We start from the raw sequence: 25,939 nt of genomic DNA, 5'->3' as shown, positions 1-25,939 counted from the left end.
ATTTTTACATAATACCCCCTAAAAACTTAAAACAAAAAAAACCCAACACCAATATTTCAATCAATAATTTTATATTTTAAAACGCTACATTATTTATCATTCTAAAGATTATAACCATTTACTTACAACCAAGATCATTTAGCATATATATATTTATATATATATGACTCGTGTACAATCACCTAGTACATGCCACTTAAACAAAAGGAAGAAATACATCACCAAAGTTTTCTTGATGGAGTTGGGATCTTTCTGGATGCTGAACTGGACCTTAAACTCTAATGACCTGCGCACGGAAATAACTGTACGCTGAGTATTTCATACTCAGTGGTATTACCATAATTCAAATTATAATATTAATAAGCATGTAATGTATAAAATCATACATACAAATTTAAACTCAAATTTCATGTTTCAACATTAATAATTCATCAATTAATATCATATATCCACAATTTGGAAATTGGACACATTTCGAACTTCAGATTCATTTCTCAATCTCATATCAGATTTCAATTCACCATTCAACTTTTCATTTCATCTCAATAGCTCGATTGATCAACTCATTCAGTTTATCATTTCATTATTTACCCTATTAACAAAACTCGAACTTTGGCAGATACACGGATCCAATCAAACACTCTAGTATGGGCATGGTACCCAGTGCCTCATCGGATAGTTCGAAGCAATAGTTAACACCCAGTGTCTCATCAGCAAAGCCGAATAAAGTTGGTACCCAGTACCTCATCGAATCTATCCAAAGAAATATAATAACACCCAGTGTCTCATCGACTTAAGGTCGAAGTATCCCTGAACTCTTCCAATCCTATAGCATACCAACTATGTCTGACTCAGCCCGACTAGTTAATAGGGTCTCCAAATTCACATTTCAATTCAATTCCACTTTTTCACTTTTAATCACAATTCAATTCAAAATTCACCTTTCCATTTTTTTTTCAAGTCAATATTCAATTTCACATTCAAATCAATATACAATTCAATTATACATACACATTCACCATCCAATCAATTCCCATTCAACTCAAATATTAATACTTACCTTATACTCATTTATTAAATATAAAATTTATATAAAACATTTAATAAAAAGTGATTTGAATTATAGTAATACAAACCATGATTTTCTCGGGTTTACTCCTCGATAATCTTCTCTTTTCCCTTCCGTGCCGATGCTTCTGGTTCTTTGCTAGCTACGAAAATAATAATAATTTACACTATTAATTACAACACTAATTATGATAAATAATTGAATTTCTATTAAATTTCTTCCTTATTCTCAATTTGATCCTAACTAAATTCACTTACTTTCCTAATTCAACTCACACTCTATTTTTATTCAAATTTCATCCAAACTAAAATTTAACTATTAAAATTTGAGCATATTTTCCCAATTTCGAATTTATTTCAATTTAATCCCTAAAACTCAAAACTTATGGCTTAGTTTACAATTCAATCCTTTATTCAATTCCAATCAAAATTTCTATCAAATAAACCCTCAATTTCATCATTTATTCAACATAAACCCTACTAAAAAATCTATTAACTTTCAAAATTTCAACTTAAATCCAAGAATATTTCGTCTCTTGGATTCCAAGAACATCAAATTTATAAAAAAAGGACTTGATTAAACTTACCAATTAAAGTTTCAAGTTTCAAATCCCTAATTTTCTCTTTTATTTTTCTTACCCTTTTTCTTTCACTTTTCTCCGCTGCTTCTCGTCTCAATTCTGTTTCTATTCTTTGTTTTTGTTTCTTTTTATATTTTATTTATTTTATTAACATAATATAATGATTATAATAAATATCTATTTTAATAACAATACTTATTTTACATTTGGTCACACCTATATTTCTACATTTGTACCAATGATTTTATTACAATTGTCATTATTTAATTTGTTTATCAAATAAAAGTCTCATAGTTTAATTATTTAATTTAATAAATATCTTTAACTTAATAATAATAATTAGTAAATATCTATTTTAATATCATTTACATTTATTACTATTGTACACATAAATATTATTACATTTGTACCTTATCATCATCATACACTTGTCATGTCTTTAATTTATTTATTATATAAAAATCTTATAATATAATTAATTCAATTAATAATTATAAAATATCTTCATACTTAAATTATAAGTAATTTGGGTGTTTAGTTTACAAATGTACAAATATAATTTTTACACATGTATATTTTATTACCATACAATTGTCTACCATTTACTTTATTTATTAATAATAATAATAATAATAATAATATAAAACCATAATATGGTTAATAATTATAATAATATATATAATATTTATGTATAACTTAAATAAAATCTTAGATTTTAATGCATATATGCCGCCTCATTTCATATAAATGGCTTAATTCCCATTTTAGCCCTTTTTACTTTCTTTTAATCTATAATTAGGCTTTCATTCTTTATTCAATTTGATCTTTTTTTTCCTTATTACTTTAAATTAGGCTAAATTCACCTAATTAATACCTAATTAAGCACTCCACTAAACTCATAATTGCTTCTAATAATTATTTATGACTCAATTTACTAAGACGGAGGCCCGATATCATACTTTTTTGATGACCATGAATTTTGGGTCATTACAAAAATGGCTTGTAAAATGGCCTATTTTCGTCCACACATGAGCGTGTCACAGCCGTGTGTGACACACGGTTAGGTGACACGGCCATGTGTACCTTGTAGCTTTCAAAGGGTTGCAAGTCAAGTTGTTACACGGCCTAGCACACAGCTTGGCATACGGACGTGTGGGGTTATTTCGAAAGGTACACGGCCTGGTGGCTTGGCCGTGTGACCCAAGTCAGTGAGTTACACGAGTATGGACACAGGCTGGGACATGATCGTGTGTCCATACTTCGAATGCCCATACGGCCTAAGACATGGGCGTGTCTCTTGGCCGTGTGACCCCTGCAGTGTTGAAAATTTTTAATTTTTTTTGAAAAATTCTCTGAGTTTCTGATTTAGTCCCAACTTGTTTCTAATATGTATTTAAGGCCTCGAGGGCTCGTGTAAGGGACAATATGAATGATTTGGCTTATTTTTAATATGTTTAATGATATGATATGAAATGTTTATAAATATGTGTTCGTAAGATTTGAAAACTTTGGTAATGCTCTGTAACCCTATTCCGACGACGGATACGGGTTAGGGGTGTTACACCCATGGTTTTGGTAGACGGTTTTGTTGCTCGACAAAGCTCGCTGTATAAGCATGCCAATACTGCAGAGCCCCAACTAAATATCTCTGCTTGCTCAAGGTCATCTAGTAAGAGGAGGTACATGATGTGGACTTTATTTTGACTCACGTCCGACATCAGTACTCCACCTATAAGTTGCAGAATAAACGCTCTTGCAGCGTAGATAATGTCCATTTGCGTTAGACTGCTAGGTAGATTTTGGAAGTTTGTTCTTACTAGGTAAATTTAAGACTGGTCAATCTTCATTCCTCATCGTTGGGGGCATTCTTCTAAGTAACCATTCGCAAGTGCCCCACGGAACGAGCAATTTTCTAAGCCCCGTCACTACTTCGTTGTTAATAGACATCCCCAGCTAGACTGCTACATCTTGCAGTGTAATGGTGACCTCCCCACATGGGAGGTGAAACATGTGTGCCTTTGGGCGTCATATTTCAACTAAGGCCAATATTAAATTGGCCTGTAGATCGGCTATCTGAATGTACACGGCTGCCCTAAAACTCGCGGCGTTCAAATATGGCAAAACCTTCAAATCGAAAAAATATTCAGGATCATGCAATCGGGGTCTCACAATTCGGTACTGATCCTGCATTTATAATAAATATACAATGTTATATTTCTCGTTTAAAAACAAGTTATCATAGTTATTCAAAGTAAATGGGTCATTTGGTATAAAATTTACCTTATTCATATTCTTAGCAATGCGGTTGTCGTCATTTAAAAGAGAATTAGGATTAGGACTCATGGAGTGATCAGTGGTGATCGACAGTGATCGACGGCGGTGATCGGTGATTAGCCTTGATCAGCAGTAATAGATGTTGATTGAAGACAGTGATCAACCATGAATGACTATCGATGGTGAACGATAGTTATCTGCGATGGTGCTCGAATTTTAGGTTGAAGCATGACATTTAAAGTGGGGGACCATAGGGGTTGAGTAGGGGTAAAAAGGGAAAAAAAGAAAAAGAAAATAAAATTTTGGCCCCTGCCCCGGGGCATGTTAGAGCAGGTCTAGTCTACTGATGCCAGCAATTGAGTGGCCGATTTGACACAGATTAGGCCTCATAGGCCTGACAAAATTTAATTTTTTGAAATTGGCCATTGACAGGCTGATCTAGCACATTGGGCCGCTGGTGCCAGCCATTGGGTGGCCTGTTTTGACAAGGCTGTCACAAGTGCCGGCCTGTCATGTATTGTCATTTTGAATTTTTTTTTTCATTTGAATTTGATTTCAATTTGAATTTGATTTCACTTTTTTTTTTCTTTTTTAATTATAACTTCATTTGTCATGTAACTGTTGAATTGAATTTTTATTTATATATTTAAATTATAATTTAATAAATATTGCTTTAAATTGATATTTTATTTGAATTTCATTTCAATTCAATGTAAATTTTAATTAAATTTTATTTGAATTTATATATATATTTAAATTGTAATTTAATAAATATTGCTTTCTTTATTTAAATTATATTTATTATAAATTTTTATTCATATATTTAAATTGTAATTTAATAAATATTGCTTTAAATTGATATTTTATTTGAATTTTATTTCAATTTCAAATTTTCATTTCATTGGAACTTTCAATTAAAGTTTATTTGAATTTTTATTTATATATTAAAATTGTAATTTAATAAACATTGCTTTATTTGAAATTAATAAAAGCATGGACAATTAGAAAATAAGAATGTGATAAAACAATAATCATACCTATGATTCACTTTCATTTTCTAACCAATTGCTTGGATTTTGCCACTCTATTTGACAAGATCTTGCAGAGCTTGGATGAAATTGTTGATATATCCTTCTTGAAGATCCCTGTTAGATAGTATTTGCTTCAGCTTAGCATGGTTTCTCTTCATCATATTAGCTGTTTCATTGTCCTTGTCCATCACAAACTTGATGGCTTCACTCAATGACTCCTTTGAAACCTCCCTGTTTTTACCTCTCTCCACTTCAACTCCAATCTTTTGTTCTTCCACCATTAATCTGGTGTTCAAAATTTGATCCCCAATTTCAGGAATCAACACGATTTGGCAGTCACTAAGCAAAAACTCCCACATCGTTCCATACCCACAGTGGTTAACGAAACACCCAATGTTAGGGTGGTGCAGTAGCTGCTCTTGTGGAACCCAACCTCCATACACCAACCCTCTTCCTCCAACCCTATCTTGAAACCCCTCCGGCAGAGCTTCTTCAACAGTCGAGAATCCTTGGGGTGGCTTTAAAGCTACCAAAAATGGTAGCCCACATAGCTCAAACCCAAGCACCAACTCCTGGAACTCGTCCTTCTATAACACACTCTGGCTTCCAATTGAGCAAAACACAACAGAACCTGGCTCGAACTGGCTTAACCAACTAACCCATTTCTCATCAAGCTGTTGGGTCTTTGTTTCAAGGAAGCAAGGCCCTGATAACAAAACAGGCTTCCCATATCCTCGAGCAACATAGTCGCAAAATGGTCCCTCGGTTTGACGGCAAGTCCTGAAGGCAATGGCATCACTTCCACTCACAGCAGTCCTTATCCGTTCCCCAAACGACAGTTCACTCCCGAAATCCTCAGCCCCAAACAACAATACAGCAGCCTCTTCAGCTTTGAATTTCACAATGGAAGAAGGGTAATCAGGAGGCAATTTCGTCACCTCTTCTACAGTCATTTCTTTGGTTAAGAGTCTTGGTGCTTGGCCCAATCGACATGATCATCGAGGAAACCACTACATAGCATATGGGGTGGATCCCAAGTTGGCGAGCCAAGTCTGGGATCCAAAACCAGAAATCATAAAAAACCATATCTGGTTTTAAAGCCCCTAGGATGCCTTCAACTTGGTCCCTGGTTTGATCTACAGCAAAAGCAAGGTATTTTTGTTGGTTCAGAGGGACAACAGATGTAGTTTCAGCACCTGGAGGGAGGCCATCGACATGGGGTATAACTAGAGGAACGAATTGAATCAAGTTGGGGTATTGGTTCATGTTTTCCAGCTTTGGTTGCACTCCTTCAGGCAAAATGAAGGAAATTTTATGGCCTTTATGAGCCAACTTATTTGAGAGATGAAGGTAGGGAATGAAATGACCATATGCAACCCAGCGAAACATGGCGATGTGAAGCTTTGAGCAGCCTGATTTGCTCATCTTTTTTGCTTTGGTTTGGATGACAAAGGTTATCTGACACGAAAATAACTGACCTGAAAGTCCACAGTCCACACTGAAACTACCTACGCCATTTATTTTCTAACATGTTTATCAATACAGACAATAGTTGTCGGCCATAAAATAAATTTCAAGAAAAGCTTTCGTGTCAATCAATTCCTCTCCCTTTCAGGATATTTAAATGATAAATAATTTAAATTCAAATTTTTATTATTATTAATACATCAAATATAATCTTAAATTATTTAATAAAATTACGAAAAATAATTTAATTTATTAATAATAAAAAAGTATAGCAAGATTAAGGATCATCTATATCTCTCACACACACTTGTATATATATATACCAAGCTTATATTGAAACAAGTGCCGCTCTTTTATGAGATATGGTTGTGTTGTTCAACCGTATGTGATGACTAAAATCATATAAGTAGAGGCACTTAGGGTCCGTTTGTTTGCCAATAATTAATTTTTCAAAAAGCATTTTTCGAAAATATTCAAGATCATGCAATCGGAGTCTCACAATTCGATACTGATCCTGCATTTATAATAAATATAAAATGTTATATTTCTTGTTTAAAAAACAAGTTATCATAATTATTCAAAGTAAATGGGTCATTTGGTATAAAATTTACCTTATTCATATTTTTAGCAATGTCTGTCGTCATTTAAAAGAGAATTAGGATTAGGACTCATAGAGTGATCAGTAGTGATCAACAGCAGTGATCGGTGATCAGCCTTGATCAGCAGTAATAGATGTTGATCGATGACAGTGATCAACCATGAACGATTGTGATCAGTGACGGTGATCGGTGAACGATAGTTATCGGCGATGGTGCTGGGACATTTAAAGTGGGGGACCATAGTGGTTGAGTAGGGGTAAAAAGGGGAAAAAAAGAAAATAAAATTTTGGCCCCTGCCCCGGGGCATGTCAGAGCAGGTCTAGTCTACTGGCCGATTTGACACATATTAGGCCTCATAGGCATGACAAAATTTAATTTTTTGACCATTGACAGGCTGATCTGGCACATTGGGCCGTTGGTGCCAGCCATTGGGTGGCCTGTTTTGACAAGGCTGTCACAAGTGTGGCCTGTCATGTTTTGGCATTTCGAATTTTTTTCATTTGAATTTGATTTCAATTTTAATTTCATTTCACTTTTTTTTCTTTTTTAATTATAACTTCATTTGTCATGTAATTGTTGAATTAAATTTTTATTTATATATTTAAATTATAATTTAATAAATATTGCTTTAAATTGATATTTTATTTGAATTTCATTTCAATTCAATGTAATTTTTAAATAAATTTTATTTGAATTTTTATTTATATATTTAAATTGTAATTTAATAAATATTGCTTTCTTTATTTAAATTATATTTATTATAAATTTTTATTCATATATTTAAATTGTAATTTAATAAATATTGCTTTAAATTGATATTTTATTTGAATTTTATTTCAATTTCAAAATTTCATTTCATTGGAACTTTCAATTAAAGTTTATTTGAATTTTATTTATATATTAAAATTGTAATTTAATAAACATTGCTTTATTTGAAATTAATAAAAGCATGGACAATTAGAAAATAAGAATGTGATAAAACAATAATCATACCTATGATTCACTTTCATTTTCTAACCAATTGCTGGGATTTTGCCACTCTATTTGACAAGATCTTGCAGAGCTTGGATGAAATTGTTGATATATCCTTCTTGAAGATCCCTGTTAGATAGTATCTGCTTCAGGTTAGCATGGTTTCTCTTCATCATATTAGCTGTTTCATTGTCCTTGTCCATCACAAACTTGATGGCTTCACTCAATGACTCCTTTGAAACCTCCCTGTTTTTACCTCTCTCCACTTCAACTCCAATCTTGAGTTCTTTCACCATTAATCTGGTGTTCAAAATTTGATCCCCTATTTCAGGAATCAACACGATTTGGCAGTCACTAAGCAAAAACTCCCACATCGTTCCATACCCACAGTGGTTAACGAAACACCCGATGTTAGGGTGGTGCAATAGCTGCTCTTGTGGAACCCAACCTCCATACACCAACCCTCTTCCTCCAACCCTATCTTGAAACCCCTCCGGCAGTGCTTCTTCAACAGTCGAGAATCCTTGGGGTGGCTTTAAAGCTACCAAAAATGGTAGCCCACATAGCTCAAACCCAAGCACCAACTCCTGGAACTCATCCTTCTGCAACACACTCTGGCTTCCAAATGAGCAAAACACAACAGACCCTGGCTCGAACTGGCTCAACCAACTAACCCATTTCTCATCAAGCTGTTGGGTATTCGTTTCTGGCAAGCAAGGCCCTGTCAACAAAACAGACTTCCCAATTCCTCGAGCAAAATAGTCGCAAAATGGTCCCTCGGTTTCACGGCAAGTCCTGAAGGCAATGGCATCACTTCCACTCACAGCAGTCCTTGTGCGTTCCCCAAACGACAGTCCACTCCCGAAATCGTTAGCCTCAAACAACAATGCAGCAGCCTCTTCAGCTTTGAATTTCACAGTGGAAGAAGGGTAATCAGGAGGCAATTTCGCCACTTCTTCTACAGTCGTTTCTTTGGTTATCGTCCTGATGTTTGATCCTAACGACATGATCATCGAGGAAACCACTACATAGCATATGGAGTGGATCCCAAGTTGGCGAGCCAAGTCTGGGATCCAAAACCAGAAATCATAAAAAACCATATCTGGTTTTAAAGCCCCTAGGATGCCTTCAACTTGGTCCCTGGTTTGATCTACAGCAAAAGCAAGGTATTTTTGTTGGTTCAGAGGAATAACAGATGTAGTTTCAGCACCTGGAGGGAGGCCATCGACATGGGGTATAACTAGAGGAACGAATTGAATCAAGTTGGGGTATTGGTTCATGTTTTCCAGCTTTGGTTGCACTCCTTTAGGCAAAATGAAGGAAATTTTATGGCCTTTATGAGCCAACTTATTTGAGAGATGAAGGAAGGGGATGAAATGACCATATGCAACCCAGGGAAACATGGCGATGTGAAGCTTTGAGCAGCCTGATTTGCTCATCTTTTTTGCTTTGGTTTGGATGAACAAAGGTGATCTGACACGAAAATAACTGACCTAAAAGTCCACACTGAGACTACCTACGCCATTTATTTTCTAACATGTTTATCAATACAGACAAAATAGTTGTTGGCCAATCAATTCCTACCCCTTTCAGGATATTTAAATGATAAATAATTTAAATTCAAAATTTTTATTGATTAATACATCAACGGCATGTTTGGTTGGGTGTATTGGCATAGCCAATACACCCCTAATCGGTGGGGCCTACTTAAGACGCTTCTATGCCATTGTTTGGTTCGTGGTTTTTCTATTACGGCTGTAATACGCGACTAACTTAATCGGTGTCCACCGATTTCTAATACACCCCATTTGCTCAGATTAGGCTCCGCATAGGTTTACCATCCCTGTTATACCCTCCCATCTGCTTCCCCGTTTCTCTTCTGTTCCTTCTAGCCTCTGCCGAATTCGTTGTTGGCAAGTTAATCCCCTCCAGATTTGTTTCACTCTGCTGTTCGAGCGTGAAAGAGCCAAGGAATTCATTCAATCGAAGGGCGAGAGATAAGGAGAAAAGAAGAGCGATGGGAGAGGAGAAGCGACACGAGATGATGCAAAACCTCTTCGGCGATCAGTCGGAGGAAGAGGAAGAGATCGATTCCGAACATGAATCAAATCCCCATCCTAATTACGCTTATGTAATTCTTTTACTTTCTTTAATCGTTAGGTTTTATTTTTTCTGTCGTGGTTTTTGTCAATTATTTATTTTTTCTAATGTTAATTAGACAGTAATTGTTTTTTTTTAATTTGGGTTTCGCTAGTAAGTGATTGATTTGGTTCGATGACTATTTTTAATTTAGAGGATGGGTTTACCCTATTGTTCATGCAATCTTTTTTAGATTGATTTTTTCTGGATAATGCCGAGCTTAGGCTTGAATAAGTTGATCATTGTTGTATTGTTGATTTAGGTTCATTTAAATTGCCAATTAATGTTTCGGAAATTGTGTATAGTTGTATTGTTGTATTGTTTACCCTATTGTTCATGCAATCTTTTTTAGATTGATTTTTTCTGGATAATGCCGAGCTTAGGCTTGAATAAGTTGATCATTGTTGTATTGTTGATTTAGGTTCATTTAAATTGCCAATTAATGTTTCGGAAATTGTGTATAGCTGCACATTTGATCTTTTTCTTCTTTCAACTTGTGCCTCTTGATTATGGAATTTGTATTTCGAATACAAATGCGATTCTGAAATCATCTTATTATGGGCCAAGTACGCTCAGTACAAGAACCTTAGAGGGGGATTTTGTTCTAACTAAATTATAGTTTAGAATGTCATAATTTGATATTTTTCACATGTTTTATTCCTCCCCTATTCTTGGATGAAAAAGAAATGCAAGTTTCAGAATGGTTGATCTGTTACCAAGATGTTTGCTGTTATTGAGAGTTACTCTCTGAGTTTAAATTATATACAAAAAAATTCAAGTCTAGAAAGGAATAAATTGGTGTTCTCACCGGCTGTGAGTTTCTCCTTTTATTGGGGTCTGGAAAGACCTAAAATAGCCTTAGGGTATTTGATCCTAGTTTGCTTAGATATTTTCTGCTATTATGGAGTTCTCTATGTTTTTTGTGCGTGATTAGAAGTATAATTGCTTGAAGTTAACCTGTTTAATGATTTTGCATATAGGATGAAGCTGAGGGTGTAATGGAGCCTGAGGGTGAAGTTGAAGTGGAGGGACATGGTGAGGCAGAAGTGGAGAGTGATGGTGACCTACGAGATTTAGAACTTGATCCTGGAGAAAGTGAGGGTGAAAGAGTACAAAGCTCCCAAGAAGTGGATATTGGGGATCAAAGGGAAGAAAGTGAGGCAAAAGAGACAGATAGTGATGAAAAAGAAGACTATGGTCAGAGGGTAGTGACTAGCCGGAGAAGGGAAGTAATTGAGAGTGGGTCAGAAAGGTCTGAGGAAAACCATTATCCTGATAACGAAGATGAAGAGGTTGATCAAACTAGAAGCTTGAGGTAATTTGCTCTCTCCCTTACTCAGTCTCATGCTGTGCGTTCTTGCCTGTGTCTCCTTTTGTCTTTATTTGTTCATTTTTTATTGTTACTCTCCTATATGTTGTTTGCCTATTAGGTGTGCAGTACTTGGTACTTTGACATTGTATTACATGTTTTCTAAAATGTAAATAGTATGTTTCTTTTTTTGCCAAAACTGAAACAGAAAAAATTCATGCAAAACCTTATATGATAATGATTCCTTGGATGTACTATTGTCTCTAATGATCTGCATTTACTGTTCTACCAAATTGGCTTAATGGCAGTAAGTCACCAGAGGAGGAGAAGGATCCAACTCACCTTTCACATTCAGCTGCTGAAATTCGTGATGTATTTGGTGCTTCTGACGAAGAAGAAGAAGAAGCAGAATATGCAGTTCGACATGATATGGAGCAAGAGGAAATTGTGAGTATCATGTGTCAAACGCAATATGGTTCTTCTTTTTTGCCTTTATATAAGTTCCAGTATGCCTGTGGTCATGTTAGAATGATGATGTAAATTCTTTTGTCCCTTAGAGATCTCCTATGGAAGAGGAAGGGAGCTATGGGAAGAGTCCAAGACTTGAAGATATGGTGCATGATGAAGATGCTCGTTATGAGTCAGATGACGAACATGTTGAGGTGAAACAAAAAGAGAAGCCAGTTGGACCCCCGTTGGAGCTGGAGGTTCCATTTCGCCCTGCTCCAGCTCATCCAACCAAGGTTTATTTTCTTCCCTTAATTTGTTGTTTTTATTTCGTTGTCAGAATTAATTTTATGGTCTGTTATCAATCCCTTAATTTCTTAACCAAGCAGGGTTTCTTATATTTCCTCTTGTTGTATGTAGTATGAAAGCAATGCTCGCTTTGTGAGATGGTCAGATGGTAGTTTATAGTTGTTAATTGGCAATGAAGTTCTGGACATATCTGTACAAGAGGCACAACATGATCAATCGCACCTTTTTCTTCGACATGGGAAGGTGACTATTTCCTCCTAGTTGATGTGGTTTTGTGAAGTATGTAATATCTTCAATTCTTTTGCTCCTTTTTTTTTTCTCTGACCAATGCTTCTGAGATGTGAAATGGATCAACAAAAGCTTCAAGGTCACATATATATTATTTACTTCATTTTCTGTTGTTTATCTCTTGTTTTTTTCTGTCATAAACTACGATAAAACTTAACACAAAAAATGGATGTTCCTCATGGCTACTCGAGAGTGATCTGAATGTCAAGTACCAATTCTTGTATTAATATTAATTATGATCTTTATTTAACGATTTTGATACTTTCAAAGATCTCGTTCAAATTTAAACATTATTAAAATAAATTGTGCTAACTCTAAGCTCAAATAAAAATTTGCATGAAGGAATGGTATATTCATGGTACCTAAAAAGATGGGGAAGTAACCAAGAGAACCACAAATGATGAAAGAGCAAAATAATAGCAATAAATGTAGACATGTGGGCATTGGCCTAGAATGGTACCCCCAAATTAATTGATGAAAAAAGAATTAAAAGAAATTTTTATCATAAATTTAATGACACAAAATTATAAGCAGATGCTGAAAAATAAACCATGGGTTCCCACAAACATCTATGTTTGTTGTATTAATCAATTCCTTTACCTACATTGTGGACTTTAACTTTTTCTTCCCCTAATTTCAGCTTTTATTGCAGTTTGTACCAATTTTTTCATTCCAAAACCAATATAGCTCTTTGCCTCTTAATTCTCTAGCCCCTAACATGGACTACGTACATATATATATATATACATAAAACCTAGTTGCTCTCATTTTTAATTTGTTTGTCTCTCAATTATTTTTATAAAATTTATATTTGATACATTGATTGTATATAAGATTATTTCATCTAACCTTTTCTTAATATAAGTTAATTATGTTTATCCAGAATATAATTCTCAAGTTATATTTTGATTTGAGTAATTTTATGAAATTATATATCATTATTAAATTAAATTTAATATTAATTATTTTAAATTGTATAAATTCATATAAGAAAATTTATTATCAAGAATTTTATGAAATTATATATTATTAAATTATACAAATTCATATAAGATAATTTATTAGTTATAATTATTTTAAATTTTATTAAATCATATATTTTAATTAAAATATATTTAATTTTAATTATTTAAAGTTATCTTTTATAGTATAATATATTATGATTTGAGTAAATTCATATAAGAATATTAATTATTAAGAATTTTATTAAATTATATATTTTAATTATAATATATTTAATAATAATTATGTTAATTTATATTTTATAGTATCATATATTATGATTTGAGTAAATTCATATAAGAATATTGATTATTAAGAATTTTATTAAATTATATATTTTAATTATAATATATTTAATAATTATGTTAATTTATATTTTATAGTATCATATATTATGATTTGAGTAAATTCATATAAGAATATTGATTATTAAGAATTTTATTAAATTATATATTTTAATTATAATATATTTAATTATAATTATGTTTAAATATGATTAAAATATTTATTACTGATAATAATAATCTTATTAAAATTTAAATAACAATAACAATAATCATTTACCAAAACAATTTTATGCTAAGGGTATTCTAGTCATTTTAGTTTTTTCCATTATGCTATTACACCTCTATTCCATTCAACCAAACACAAGATTACTATTACGCCTCTATTCCATTACATTCAACCAAACAGTGAATTAGCTATTACACCTCTAATCCAATACACCTCTAATCCCAATACACCTCTAATCCAATACACCTCTAATCCAATACAGCGAACCAAACGCACCCCAAATATTAATCTTAAATTATTTAATAAAATTACGAAAAATAATTTAATTTATTAATAATAAAAAAGTATAGCAAAAAAATAACTAAAATGACTAAAATATGCTTTGGTTTGGATGAACAAAGGTTATTCGAGACTAAGGTTGTGTTTGAATGGGCGGTACGTTTACCAGCGGTTAGTATAAAAATAGCGGTGGTGGTGAGATTAGATACTGTAGCGACACTATAACATGAGACAAAAAGTAAGCTAAACGCACCGCACCGCATCCAATTGTTCATTCAAACCCACCCTAAAATGACTGACCTAACGTCCACACTGGGACTACCTACGCCATTTATGTTCAACACGTTTATCAATACAGACAGAATAGTTTGTGGGCATTAAAGTAACTTTCATTTTATTGATCTCCTTCCCCCTTTCAGGTTATTTAAATGATAAATAATTTAAATTCAAAAAAAAAATATTGATTAATACATCAAATATTAATAGTAAATTATTTAGTAAAATTTAATCTTAAATTATTTAATAAAATTACGAAAAAATTTAATTTATTAATAATAAAAAAGTATAGCAAAATTAAGAATCATCTATATCATATATATAACAAGCTTATATTGAAATAAGTGTCCCTTTCTCTTTTTTTCATTTAATTTATATTTTTTATCTAATAATTTTTATCCATGGGGCAAATCATCATATTACAATTAACTTTTTTTATTTATCTTAATATAATTATATATTTATTTATGAGCGTAGATACAAATTATTTATGAACGTCAATCATTTTTTAATTTATCTTAATATACTTTTATATTCATTTACGAACATAGATACAAATTATTTATCAACATAAATTAATTATTATAATAATTATTGTTGGAAAAAATAGATTTTTTAAAGTTTTGAGGCATATTTTCGTCTTTACGGAGTAATGTATACTTATCCTTTGTGGTCACTTTGTTCAGTTGTCTATAATCAATTCAAAGTCTTATAGTTTCATCTTGTTTTTTCACAAATAATATTGGCGTATCCTAAGGTGACATACTCGGTTGAAAGAATCCCCGATCTAGTAATTCTTACAACTATGCCTTTACTTCTTTTAGTTTGTCGGTGATAAGTGCTAAAAGTAACATGTTTTAACTTCGTTCTTAATGCGTTTTTGGGTAATTACTTGATGTTAATTGTAAATTTTATGCTCCTAATATTTTGAATTCATGTTTTAATGCTTGAAAACTGGAGTGTCGGAGCAAGCTACAGGAGCCACACGGGCTGAACCATTCTACACAACCAAATCATACGACCGTGTGACCCACACGGACGTATGGTAAGCTATGTCGATTTCGTGGAATTGTGCCTCGAACAGCGGAAAATCATGAGCTAATTTAAGAGTAGATCTTGGATGTTTTTATTTTCAAGCATGAGCTAATTTTCTAAATACCTAGGAAAGATGAACCGTATAATGGATTCTATCATTTGATTTTTATTTTACGCAATAATTATTTAGTTTCTTGTTCTTAATTGTGAGTTCTTAATTCTTGGTTTGATATTTCTAGATTATTGATCCATATTTAATGTGCTTAAATTGGTGGTTGAATAGACCATGTTTAAAAGTAGATCTTGCATAATTGAGTGGAGTTACATGCAATTCTAAAAATAGGAGGACATAAATCTACCATATTAGAGTTAAATCTAATAGGGGAATCCATAGCACGAGTTAATGCGATAATAGTGGTTTTAATTAAAAAAATTCAATTAATCAACCTAGAGTTAGTTGCTCTTATGCTCAAAAGAAATATTTTGTAACACCCTTAACCCGTATCCTTATTTGAATTAGGGTTACGAAGCATTACTAAACAAAATACAACCATTGCAAAATCAAAACATATACATTGTGTATAAATATTTAAAATTTAATAAACTTAATTTAACATTAAATATGACATATTATGAACTTCACTTAGATCATTCAAAACAAAATAAAGACATGACAATCCAGCAAATCCATAAGGAAATAAACCATTTTCGTATGGCTATTAAATTCATATACAATATAACAAAGTACGACCTTCAAAATATTTATCTAGTATGTACATGCCATAGTTAAAATTTAAACATTTTAAATACCGAGACAATAGATAGGGTGATGAACTTGCTGACGATCCCTGTAACGACCCAAAATCCGTGGGCACCAGAAAAGTGTGTACTATCGGGCCTCCGTCTTAGTAAACTGAGTCATAAATAATTATTAGAAATACTTACGAGATTAGTTGTGTGATTAATTAGGTTTTAGATAGGTGAATTTAGCTTAATTATGAGTAATTAGCAAAAAGGATTAAATTGCAATAGAAGTGAAAGTTTAATTATAGATTAAAAGAAAATAATAGGGACTAAATAGGCAATTATGCCAATTGCCAAATTTGAGGCGGCATAAGTATAAAAATGAGATTTTTTATTTTTATGTGTTAAAAAAATATTATTAAATTATTATTATTAAATTATTAAATTATTATTATATTATAAAATAAATAAGATGGTGACAAATGTATGGTAATAATTTTTACATGTGTCATGATTGTATAAATACATTTGTATTAAACTTTTGTAATTACTTATTATATAAGAAAATATTGTATTATATTATATTATTAAAGTATTATATTTATTAAATAATAAACAAAACATAAACTAAAAGAATAAAAGAAACAAAAGGAGAAAAGAAACAGAATAGGAAAGGACGAAACAGAGAAGAAACGGGGGAGAAAGAAGAAAAAGGAAAAATTGGAGGTTTAAGGTTTAAAGCTTTGATTGGTAAGTCAAATTAGCCCTTTTCTCTTAATTTTAATGTTTTAAAAGCTTTAAAACAAAGTTTTGATGGAATTAAGTTGATGTTTTGTAAGTTCATAGGTTTTCAAGTATAGTTTATGTTGAACAAAAGAGATGAATTAGGGATTAAATAGCATGAATTTTAAGTTAGAATTGAAAAAGGGATTAAATTGTAAAAGAAACTATAAGTTTTATGTTTTAGAAGTTAGTTTTGTTAAAAATAAGTTGAGGTTTTGGAAGTTTATAGATTATTAAGCATGGTTCATGTTGAATAAATTGTTAAATTAGGGATGTATTTGATAGAAATTTTGATTGGAATTGAATAAAGGATTGAATTGTAAACTAAACTATAAGTTTTTAATTTTAGGGATTAAATTGAAATAAATTCGAAATTATGAAAATATGATAAAAATTAGATAGTTACATATGAGTTTGGCAAGAAATTGAGTAGCAAGAAGGTATGAATTGAGAAAGAAAAATATATAGATTTAGTTAGGATTAAATTGAAATTAAAGTAAAAGTTAGATAAAAATTTCAGCAAGTAAATTGTGTTGTGCTAATGATTATGAAAATTATCTTAATTTCTTTTCGTAGCTAATATCGCAACCGAGGCATCCACGAGGAAAGGAAAAGAAAAAGTGGACGAGGAATAGACACGAGAATTACGGTTTGTATCACTATAATTCAAACTTTATTATTATTAAGTGTTTAATTTGCTAATTATGTGTGGCAAGTATTTTAAGGTAAGTGTTTAATAAATAATAAATTTATAACGTAGTAATGAAATTGAAATTGATACTGAACCGAATTATAGAGTACTGGATATTGTTTTGATTACTGAGTGAATTGTGAAAATACTGAATATTGTTATGTATAATGCATTGAATTGTGAAATTACTGAAGTAAAAAATTACTGTGATACTGTGAAACCGATTGAAATAAGGAATTATAATTGATACTGAATTAAGATGGAAATTTATACTGAAAAGTGAATTAAATACCCTATTAACTAGTCGGGCTAGTTGGATATAGTTGGCATGCCATAGGATATGGAAGTGTACGGGGTATTTGCCGACTTACTGATCAGGCACTTATGTGCCGACTACTGTTATTGTTATTGATTCGGCACTTTGTGTGTCGAATACTGTTACTGTTACTGTTACCGACTCGGCACTTTGTGTGTCGAATACTGTTACCGTTACTGTTACAGGTTCAGCACTTTGTGTGTTGAATACTGTTACTGTTACTGTTACTGTTACTGATTACTGTATACTGGTGTGTTTGGTTGGAATCCGTGTATCCGTTGAGTCCGAGTCAAGTTAATAGGGGTAAATGAAATAAGTTTACTTCTTGAATGATATAGTATATGTGAAAGGTGAAATTTGAAATAAAGAAATAAGAATGATGTTTATAAATATATATAATTATTTGATATTATTAAATGATTGAATTGTTTATTAGTAGTGATAATTGAAATAAAAAGTATGTGTGTGTTTTAATGCATTTAATTATAAATTGAATTATAGTGATACCACTGAGTATATGCATACTCAGCGTACGGTTGTTTCCGTGCGCAGGTTGTGGAAGTCAAATACTGAACCAGCATCCAAAGCCAGACCCGACGTCAGCAAACTTTTGGTGATGTATATTTTCCTTGGTAATGTGGCATGTACATAGGACGTGTATAAAGGTTACTATGTTTTTAATATAAATGGTTGAAAATGTTAGTATTATAAGTTTATGAATTATAATGAAAGAAGTTTATCTATATTTATTTAATTTAGTATATTGTTAAATTTAAATTGATATTATGTTGATTAAGTTGATTAGAAAGCATTTGGGATAGAAATTGAGAATGTGAAATGAATTGGTTGAATTGGTTGAATTGGTTGTGATTTGAAAATAAAATGGTTTTTAATTGCAGGGGGTTTTATGTAAAAACAAGCAAAAATGCTACCGAAATTTTAAAAAACAAAAAATAAATGAAGTCAATTACTAAATATTATATGAATTTATGATTTTATCTTAATGTGTTTAATATTTATTTAAGAATTATTGTAAATTATCTGATATGTCCGGTAATGCCTCGTAGCTCTATTCCGGCGATGGTTTAGGGTTAGGAGGTGTTACAATCCCCGAGCTTGAAGCTTGATCTTTAAGTCTATAAAACAGAAAGACATAAGTAAACAAAGTAAGCTTTTATAGCTTAGTAAGTCTATAGCATAACAACAAAAAATATATATATAAAAAAATTATAAAATTTCCTGGTACACTTAATGAATTCGCAAACACTATATATATTAACAAATACTTATAGACAAATGCATACATAATTATCAACAATTAAAACTGAATGTATATACACTTTAACGTAAATAACCGATTGCATTATACATATGTTTAACAAATTTTATAACCGAATGTGTATACATCTTTATTACCTGCACACATCAGAATGCACATATGTACTTATCATGTGCATATAATTGATCATACACATATATACCAATCACATTTTATATTCGTTTGTATATATATACTCATTATGAATTTATACCTGAATACATAGCTAATACATACATTCGAATATATATACATATTCTTCATATACATATAAATGAGTACATTTATATATATATATATATATCTCAAATGCATACATAAATGATTATCAAGCACATAGGCTCAACATATATATATTTAACAACCGCATATCACCATATGCATTTATAAATTCAACAATCGCATATACCTAATGTACATATGCCTTTATTAATTGTATATACCGAATGCATACAATTATGTTTAACCAATGCAAAACCCGAATGTAGGTGTATACTCACCAAGCATGTAAAAACCGAATGTTTATGTATTCATCGATATCATATAATCAAAATCATAGATATATCAATTGCATATTCTCACATAATTTAAACAGATCACTGGCACTTAGCCTACTAGGTTTTAAAACCTGATTCGGTACACCGGCTTTTAGCCTGCTAGACCTATAGTATGAAATGTATCACCGGCATTAAGCCTGCTAGACGTAAAGTTTGAATCATTTCACCGGCATCAAGCCTGCTAGACGTAAAGTCTGTATTACATTCGATCACTTTATAATGATCCAAACTAATAATTTCATATCTTCACTTCCATTCAAGAACTTTTACATAAATATACATACATAATCGAAACTTTCACGTACATATACAAATTTCATACTTAAATTCATTACAAGAACATATACACATAATCTTGCATAATCAAACCTCATATAAACTTATATAAATGTCCTACCTAAATTCAACAAAAGAACATATACATATATGTAAGCATGCTCATTCGAATACAACATATACATATAAATTATAACTCACATATATATATACCTATTCGAAACTATATATATACAATTATAAGTTACATATTTTTATTCCAATCCAAGAGTTTATACTTGTATATACTTATGTATATATACATATATTCGAACCTAATATATAAATGTTATACATACCTTTGATTTATATCAGGAATTTATACATTTACAACATTTGTACTTTAACTAAACTCAAAAACTTATATATATATACATATATATATATATTCGAGTATTATACATACATATATATATACACATATCTTTGTCTAAATTCAAGACTTGTTCATGTATTCACATATATATATTTGATCTATCGTATGTATATATATAACTTTCTTACCTAATTTCAAAAAAAGAAATTTACATATATATATTCATGCTTATTCGAACATCACCTATTCTTGATTACATTTCATATCTTCATTTCAAACTGTAACACTCCTTACCCGTGTTCCTTGCCGAAACAGAGTATGAGGTATTACTAGAACTCAAACACTTATATTTTTTTTATAAAAATTTCGACAGCATTTCTGCTTGTTTTTACATAAAACCCCCTGCAACTTTCCAAAAACAATTTCAAACAACTTCAATATTTCCAACCAATTACAGATATATGTTCAGACATAATTTTTCCATTAATAATCACCAACATATTAAATCAAACAACACTATATATATATTTATACCACATCATATAAAGTCATCTATACATGCCATATTTCAAAATATTAATTACAAAATACCCAAAAAGTTGATGATAGTGTGGATGATTTCCTGACTTCGTCCAAATTCCGAGCTGGCTGATGTCACTATAATCAAGGAAAAATAAAAACGAGTAAGCATATAGCTTAGTAAGTAAACATATGACAAATAAATAAATTTCCCACATGATTTCATAGCAACATAATTTTAATCACACATAAATTTCAAGGTTTGTTTAATTTCCAGCAAATTGTCTTTCTGTGTCACGGGCGCTAATTTATTTTTATCTGGAGATAAAGGACTCCAAATTAATTTCTGTAAATTTTCTCCAAAACTAGACTCATATACCTTTCCACCATAAAATTTTAAGAATTTTTTATTTAGCCAATTAATACATTTTATTCTTTAAAGATTCCCCTGTTTCACTGCCCAATGGTTCTGACCTCCCTTTACTAAAATTTACTTAACTCTCTGTACAAAATTCAAAAAATGGTCTCGTTTGTTTCTATTAAAAATAGACTCAATAAGGAATCCAAGAATATAAATTTCAGTCCATAATTATATTTTTACAATTTTTGGTGATTTTTCAAAGTTGGAACAGGGGATTTCGAAATCAATCCAGCCCTGTCTCAAATAAATTCAAATATCCCCAAATATACAACTCTTTTGCTTGCTCTGTTTCTTTCATATGAAAATAGACTCACTCAGATTTAATTTAACATATTATTCAACCTCCAATTCATTTTCCACCATTTATGGTGATTTTTCAAAGTTGCCCAACTGCTGTTGTTCAAAACAGTTTTATATTTAATTTGCTCTTTTGTAGTTTTTGATACTTCCTCTCATCTTATACATGGGTTGATTAAGTATCAAACCCACTATTCCTCCCATAAACTTCTCCACCATATATAAATATTCACCTTTCCAATTTTTTCGTTGAACACTCGAAATATCAACCGTTATCGGTGGGTTCAGCACTTAGCAACCCCCAGTGATTCGGGGAATCAGCACTTAGCAACCCCTTTCATATTCAAAGATATGGTGGAATCAGCACTTAGCAACCACCAATGATTCGGGGAATCAACACTTAGCAACCCCTTGGGGGAATCAGCACTTAGCAACCCCCTTCACATTTAAAATACGGTGGAATCAGCACTTAGCAACCACCAATGAGTCGGGGAATCAGCACTTAGCAACCCCTTTCACATTTAAAATACGGTGGAATCAGCACTTAGCAACCCCTTGGAGGAATCAGCACTTAGCAACCCCCTTTATATTCAATGTACTCCGGCTTATTCCGAGTGTTCAATCGGAACCAATATTTTCAACACTTTACCACCTTTCCCAACTTAACCACATTTTTAGAATTTTTATCAAATATTTATTCTATGTTCAAATAAATCTTAACATATATCAAATAATGTCAAAATATTGAATTAAATCACATGTTTACTTACTTCGGTGCAAAATATCGAAATTTTGCAATTTACTCTACTATCTTCTCTTTTCCCCGTTTGAGGTAGTCTTCTCATTTTTCTTGATATATAATGGCAAATTTAACTCATTTAATGTTCACATTTATTAAAATAATCCACCACCCAACTTTTTGAAAAATTATAATTTTGCCCCCAAACTTTTACATAATTACACTTTTGTCCCTAAGCTCGGAAATTAAACTTCATCACTTATTCTAATATTTTATGACATGCTGAACATTTTTCCCTTCTATGAAAACATCAAATTCTCACTCTAACACACACTTTTGAACATTAGGTATTTTTACCGATTATGTTAATTTACCTGTTTTCATTTAAAATCGCTTAGCAAAAGTTGTTTAACATAATTTCTAGCTTCATATTCCATCATAAAACAGCAAAATAAACACTTTTCACCTATGGGTATTTTTCCAAATATAAACCCTAACATGAATTATTGATAAAATAAGCTAAACCGAGCTACGAGGATTTCAAAAATACGAAAAACATTAAAAACGGGGCTAGGATGCACTTACTATGAGCTTGAGAAAGCAAAGAAACCCTAGCTATGGTGTCTTCCAAAATTTGGCAGCAACTATGGAGATGATGACACCATTTCTCCATCTTTTTCCCATTTTATTTCTTTTTATTACTAAATGACTAAAATGCCCTTACTTAAAAAAAATCTATTTCACTAATTCTATGCCCATTTTTGTCCATCAATTAACTAATGGTCTAATTCCAACATAAGAACCTCCAATTTAGAATTTCATAACAATTTGACACTTCTAACATGTAGAACTCAACTTTTGCACTTTTTACAATTTAGTCCTTTTGACTAAATTGAGTGCCCAAACGTCGAAATTTTTGAACAAAATTTTTACGGAATTTTTCCGTAAAATTGTAGACCATAAAAATATAATAATAATCATATTTTCCCTTGTCAGATTTGTGGTCCCGAAATCACTGTTCCGACTAGGCCCAGAATCGGGCTGTTACACAAACCATGAATTTATACAAGATCATATATTCGAACATGTTATATATATTATCCACACTTCAAAATTTATTCAACTAATATACTTTAAATTATAGCTAAACGTAAAATACAATTAGTATGCATGTATAAATATTAACTTAATAACTCTTAGTTGCTAATAGACTTACCTCAGACGGTGAAAAATCAAAACTAGACGATTAGTCAACGACTTTAGCTTTTCTCCGATCCAACTCCGATTTCTTTAGTTTTTGATCTAAATATATTCAAAATGAGCTAGTTTAAAAATTATCAAATTAAATTTAGTCCAAAAACACAAAAATGGGTAAATTACCATTTTGCTCCTGACATTTACACTTTTACAATTTAGTCCCTATTGCATAAAACACAAAATAAACAAAATTTGTCCACACTATATAAGGGCCAAATATTACTAGTACTCATACAAGTCCACACATTTCATTTATTTCACATTTTAGTCCCCAAAAATTTAATTTCACAATTTAACCCTAATTACTCAATTTCACCAAAAATTCAAAGACAAAATATGTTAATCTTTCACATATCTTTCATATTTCATCATCAACTATCACAAAGATCAAGCATTCACTAATGGTATATCTCAAAATCAACATCAAATTCTAAAATTAAAGCATGGGCTAGATAGAACACGAAGCAACGATCACAAAAACGTAAAAATCATAAAAAACCGAGACCAAAACATACCTTAATCAAGCTAAACCATTGCCGAAACCTAAGAAGCCATGGTTGAGTTCTTTTCTAACTAATATTCGGCTTGGAGAAGATGAATGAATAAGAAATTTTTGTTTAATTTTAATTATAAAGTTTAATTTAGCAAATGACCAAATTAACCTTATTAATAATAATTTATAAAAACACATATACTAAGGTCACTAATGTAATATGCCGCCCACTATCTAATTTTTGGGATAATTTCTTCTTAACTACTCCCATTTTAAAAGGCAACAACAATTGGGTGCTTTTAAATTTGACCCCCAAATTTTTATTTTACGCGATTAAGCCATTTTTATCAAATTGAGCACCAAACGATCAAATTTTCATACGAAATTTTCACACATAGTAATTCACATATTGCAAATACCAAAAATAATTTTAAAAATTTTTTCTGACTCGGATTTGTGGTCCTAAAACCACTTTGTCCGATTAGGGTCAAAATCGGGCTGTTACATATTTGCATAATTTAGGAATTTCTACGGATCAGTGAACTAAGTAAAGAATTTGCGTAATTTAGATTGATAGTGACAAAGGAAATCTAGGCGGATTCTTTCCTGGGTATTGTTTCGCTTCTTGGTTGTTAATCAATTATTTTCGTATTTTGTTCTTTGTCGTGTTCGTTAGTTAATTAATTTAGTTAATTTCAATTTTTAATCAATCACTCGAATTATTCGGTTAAAGAAAGATGGTAATTACTTGCATTTTTAGTCTAAGTGAGAACAATATATTTGCTCATTGTAGCAATACTATTAATTGATAATTGCACTTACCTTAGTCAACTTTTTAGTAAGTTTCGTGGACATCAAATTTTTTGAGCTGTTGTCTGACACTGTAATATTAGGAAAACTTTATTTCTATTAATTTAACCATTTTTTATCTTTACTTTAATATTTATTTTATTTTATTTTTTACATTCTAATTTTTCTTTTGTTTAATTCCTACAAGTTCCCTTGGTTTATGACTAAATGCTACATATTGGAACCATTAATTTTTTACAATAAGACCAGAAAAACTACTCGCGTTAATCGAAGAGAAGTTAGAGAAGCAAAGGAAGGTCAACAGATCTTAGTAGACGGTCAATAGCAAAAGGACAGTACAGTGGAGATGGATAATAATCCTAGTAATCAACAACTTCCTATACGTCCTGCTCTTCGGACTATGCATGACTATGCTAAGTCCATTCTAATTAGGGTTGAATCAAGTATTGTCAGATTGACTATTGCTACAAACAATTTTGAGATTAAGCCGAACACAATTTAGATGGTGCAACAGTATGTTCAGTTCAATTGGTTGTAAGATAAAGATCCAAATACTCATTTCGCTAGCTTTCTGGATATCTGCGACACATTCAAGATCAATGGCGTTACTGATGATGTCAAACGTTTACGGCTATTCTCATTCTCTTTGAGGAACAAGTTTGAGGAAAAAGGTAAAAAAGTGGTTGAATTCACTTCCACCAGGTTCCATCACCGCTTGGGCTCAAATGATTAAAAAAATTCTGTTGAAGTATTTTCTATTGGCCAAAACAACCA

The 25,939-nt window shown here is 31.4% G+C and overlaps 3 protein-coding genes across 4 annotated transcripts; 1 reads left to right on the top strand and 2 right to left on the bottom strand.

Moving 5' to 3' along the window:
• Window positions 1-54: 54 nt before the first annotated feature.
• On the bottom strand, window positions 55-9,609 carry LOC107939192 (UDP-glycosyltransferase 79B6). 2 transcript variants are annotated; one of them, XM_041086898.1, is made up of 5 exons: window positions 8,014-9,609; window positions 3,930-4,120; window positions 3,467-3,833; window positions 1,137-1,211; window positions 55-286 (listed from the first exon to the last, which is right to left on the bottom strand). In XM_041086898.1, the coding sequence occupies exon 1, from the start codon at window positions 9,429-9,431 to the stop codon at window positions 8,061-8,063; it is 1,371 nt and encodes a 456-aa protein (XP_040942832.1). In that variant the 5' UTR covers window positions 9,432-9,609; the 3' UTR covers window positions 55-286; window positions 1,137-1,211; window positions 3,467-3,833; window positions 3,930-4,120; window positions 8,014-8,060. The 2 variants fall into 2 exon arrangements, with proteins under 2 accessions (XP_040942832.1, XP_016727971.2); XM_016872482.2 differs by lacking the exons at window positions 3,467-3,833; window positions 3,930-4,120.
• LOC107939185 (UDP-glycosyltransferase 79B2) lies at window positions 5,008-5,907 on the bottom strand. The gene is made up of 2 exons (XM_041086319.1): window positions 5,614-5,907; window positions 5,008-5,541 (listed from the first exon to the last, which is right to left on the bottom strand). The coding sequence occupies exons 1-2, from the start codon at window positions 5,905-5,907 to the stop codon at window positions 5,008-5,010; spliced, it is 828 nt and encodes a 275-aa protein (XP_040942253.1).
• A 161-nt stretch (window positions 9,610-9,770) lies between the features above and the next one.
• Window positions 9,771-12,669, top strand: LOC107944810 (protein LEO1 homolog). The gene is made up of 5 exons (XM_016878635.2): window positions 9,771-10,123; window positions 11,112-11,446; window positions 11,749-11,887; window positions 11,998-12,183; window positions 12,308-12,669. Exons 1-5 carry the CDS (start codon window positions 10,010-10,012, stop codon window positions 12,353-12,355), a joined length of 822 nt encoding a protein of 273 aa, XP_016734124.1. The 5' UTR covers window positions 9,771-10,009; the 3' UTR covers window positions 12,356-12,669.
• The last annotated feature ends 13,270 nt before the right edge of the window (window positions 12,670-25,939 follow it).

The sequence above is a fragment of the Gossypium hirsutum genome, chromosome D01 (assembly GCF_007990345.1).
Source record: "Gossypium hirsutum isolate 1008001.06 chromosome D01, Gossypium_hirsutum_v2.1, whole genome shotgun sequence".
NCBI classification, from domain to species: domain Eukaryota; kingdom Viridiplantae; phylum Streptophyta; class Magnoliopsida; order Malvales; family Malvaceae; genus Gossypium; species Gossypium hirsutum.
Note: the sequence above shows the minus strand (reverse complement) of the source record. Positions and strands in the feature narration are given on the sequence as shown.

Coding starts and splice junctions, on each gene's coding strand:
- LOC107944810 (XM_016878635.2), top strand. CDS start 10,010: ATGGGAGAGGAGAAGCGACACGAGATGATGCAAAACCTCTTCGGCGAT. Junction 10,124..11,111: donor CCCATCCTAATTACGCTTAT/GTAATTCTTTTA, acceptor TTTTGCATATAG/GATGAAGCTGAGGGTGTAAT. Junction 12,184..12,307: donor CTCCAGCTCATCCAACCAAG/GTTTATTTTCTT, acceptor TGTTGTATGTAG/TATGAAAGCAATGCTCGCTT.
- LOC107939192 (XM_041086898.1), bottom strand. CDS start 9,431: ATGAGCAAATCAGGCTGCTCAAAGCTTCACATCGCCATGTTTCCCTGG.
- LOC107939185 (XM_041086319.1), bottom strand. CDS start 5,907: ATGACTGTAGAAGAGGTGACGAAATTGCCTCCTGATTACCCTTCTTCC. Junction 5,542..5,613: donor AACAGCTTGATGAGAAATGG/GTTAGTTGGTTA, acceptor AGTGTGTTATAG/AAGGACGAGTTCCAGGAGTT.